Raw genomic sequence first — 2,500 nt, 5'->3', positions numbered from 1 at the left:
ATCTTATTATAATATTAATCTGCACGTTTACACCCACAGCCATTTGGTTTTCAACAGTGACCAGTTCTAACGCAATGGCAAAAGTTCGAGTAAAGCATGAAACTGTTCTGTCGTCGCTGCACAGACGAGCACAAACTGTATCAGCTGCTTATGAAGACCTCAGGGAACTGTGTACACTTGTGTATAAGGTAAACATGACGGTTCATGCAAGTCGATGAGATGAATCAATGTAACTCCACAACATCTACTGTACATACATGTCTCCACTAACCGTTCAGAAACTGAACAAAGTGAAACTCTCCCTGAGATTAAGGCTGCAGTCGCTGCTGGTTATTCCTGAGGTTTTGGATGAGTGAGATTGGCCTGTTCTGTTATTGCCGGAGTATCCTAACCGTAACCCATGTAGTTACCTTATATTAACAGTGCTTTCTGAGGTACTGTAAGTGCACGTACTGGAAAATAAAGTGCAAGCGAGTTACGCGCACTTCTTTTTCACGCGGGCAGGTTTTTCTGAGACACTCACCCAAACCCCTGACTGTTGAGTCGGGCTTTATTCGGGGTCCAGGAGGAGAACCAGCCGATGTACTGGTCCTGGTTTGAGCAGGTGAGCTGATCCGCCTTCACCGATCCGGCCTCGAATCCCAGAGGTTTGTGGTAGGGACACTCTGAGGAAAAGAGGAGCGTGGAAACCGTCAGGTCATCCTCAAAATGTGCCAGACATCTCGAGAACATCATGTGATTTATATGACACAAGCAACATCCACCGGTTCCTGGAAGTCAAACTGAGGTTTGGGTTTCGACCCCTCGACATTAACCCGATGGGATTTTTCAATGGTTTATGAAAAAAGTTTATGATACTTGCACATTTTGTTCATCATGACTATCTTCACAACGACCTTTTTGAAGTCTAAACACAATCGGCAGAAGTAAAAGGCTGATCGTTGGCTATAAACAAACTACCTGTACACTAAAGTCGCTAGACTTCAACATCTTCTAACAAATATCTCAGTCTTTATTTAGAAACATTTTCCTTGAAAGTTTGAGTTAGAAAAGTTTGACTATGAACACAATAAGGCTGTGAAAGCGACTAGTGAGTAGATGAGTTTACCCGTTCAAAACCCCATTGACTTCAGGACGATGTGCTCAAATGTTTCCGGGTTTTGGCCAACAATACTCACAATACAATAATCACAACAATACAACAATCTCTCCAGCACTCCATTATAGTCATATAGAGTATTTTCTAACCAGAATACAAACAAAAATGAACACAAATGCATGATTTGCATGTCATATTATGTTGTCTTGACAAATCCAATATGCTAATCTACTATTTAAGCGTTTTCTTCTTCTTCTGGGCCCAAATTTAAACAGTATCTCCTCCTAGAGTTTTTAAGCTACAACCACCAGACTCGGCTCAGACCTTCAGACTGCTCTGACTCGAGGTGCTATATTTTTTCGAACTGATCCGACTAACAATTTTTGTTAAACGGACAATCAAATCAATGAAAAGTCATGCAAGCAAAATGCTAATTTATGCTAGCAAAGTGTTAAATCATGCTATCAATGTGTTAAATCAGGCTAGAAATGTGTTAAATCAGGCTATCAATGTGTTAAATCAGGCTATCAATGTGTTAAATCAGGCTATCAATGTGTTAAATCAGGCTAGCAAAATGCTAATTCATGCCAGCAACGTGTTAATCATGCTAGTAACATGCTATGAAAGTGTTAAGTCATGTTAAAACTTGCTAATAATGTGGTAAATAATGCTAACATGTTAAAACATGCTAGTGTAACAGAGGCCAGCTAGTAGTTGCTGTGGTTCGAGACCCGTTCAGAGCGGGGTGAGAAGGATCCGGGTGGAGGGGTTACACTAGCAAAGTGTTAAATCATGCTAGCAACATGCTAACAATCTGTTAAATCGTGCTAGCAACATGCTAATTATGATAAACACATGCTTATCATGCTAGCAACATGCTAACAACATGCTAAAACATGTTAGCGACATGTTAAATCATGCTAACAAATTTGCTAAAACATGCTAGTGATTTTTTTGTTGTTGCTTTCTCAGAGTAAAACCTTCAAACTTCATGCTGTTCAAAGTTGTTTTAAACTTTATAGACCTGACTTTATCAATCCAACATCAAAGTTCACTCATCTAGTTGAGTGTTCTCCAGCCTGAATGAAGATCAGGAGTCCCGTTTGGTTGGCACGAGTGGATCTCCAGCAGTTTGTGAGGGTGCAGGACTATTTCAAGCCCGGTAATCTGGAAATCACATTCATTAGTCATGAGATTATCCACTCATACTCTCTCTCAAAGCCACTGCTTTCTCGCTCTGATGGTCAGCTCGTCTCTCGTCGTCTCCTGCAGACGTCCTCTTGTTCCTTGTCTTTTAATATAATGATTGTAATGTTCGCTACTCTGCCAGACCGAGGTCAGAGGGCGGCTCAGTTTTAGCTGATGCATCATGGATGATCGTTACTCATGTAATCGCTCTAA

The 2,500-nt window shown here is 40.9% G+C and overlaps 1 protein-coding gene across 1 annotated transcript in view; it reads right to left on the bottom strand.

The window, feature by feature from the left end:
* The window catches only part of rs1b (retinoschisin 1b), a 12,740-nt gene that overhangs the window by 5,034 nt on the left and 5,206 nt on the right, over nt 1-2,500 (bottom strand). Inside the window, exon 4 of the mRNA XM_079588449.1 lies at nt 524-665. Coding sequence (XP_079444575.1) covers nt 524-665 — 142 coding nt within the window. The remainder of the gene's footprint in view (nt 1-523; nt 666-2,500) is intronic.

The sequence above is a fragment of the Phoxinus phoxinus genome (genome assembly GCF_949152265.1).
Source record: "Phoxinus phoxinus genome assembly, chromosome: 18".
Lineage (NCBI taxonomy): Eukaryota > Metazoa > Chordata > Actinopteri > Cypriniformes > Leuciscidae > Phoxinus > Phoxinus phoxinus.
This window is presented reverse-complemented; position numbering and strand designations above follow the sequence as displayed.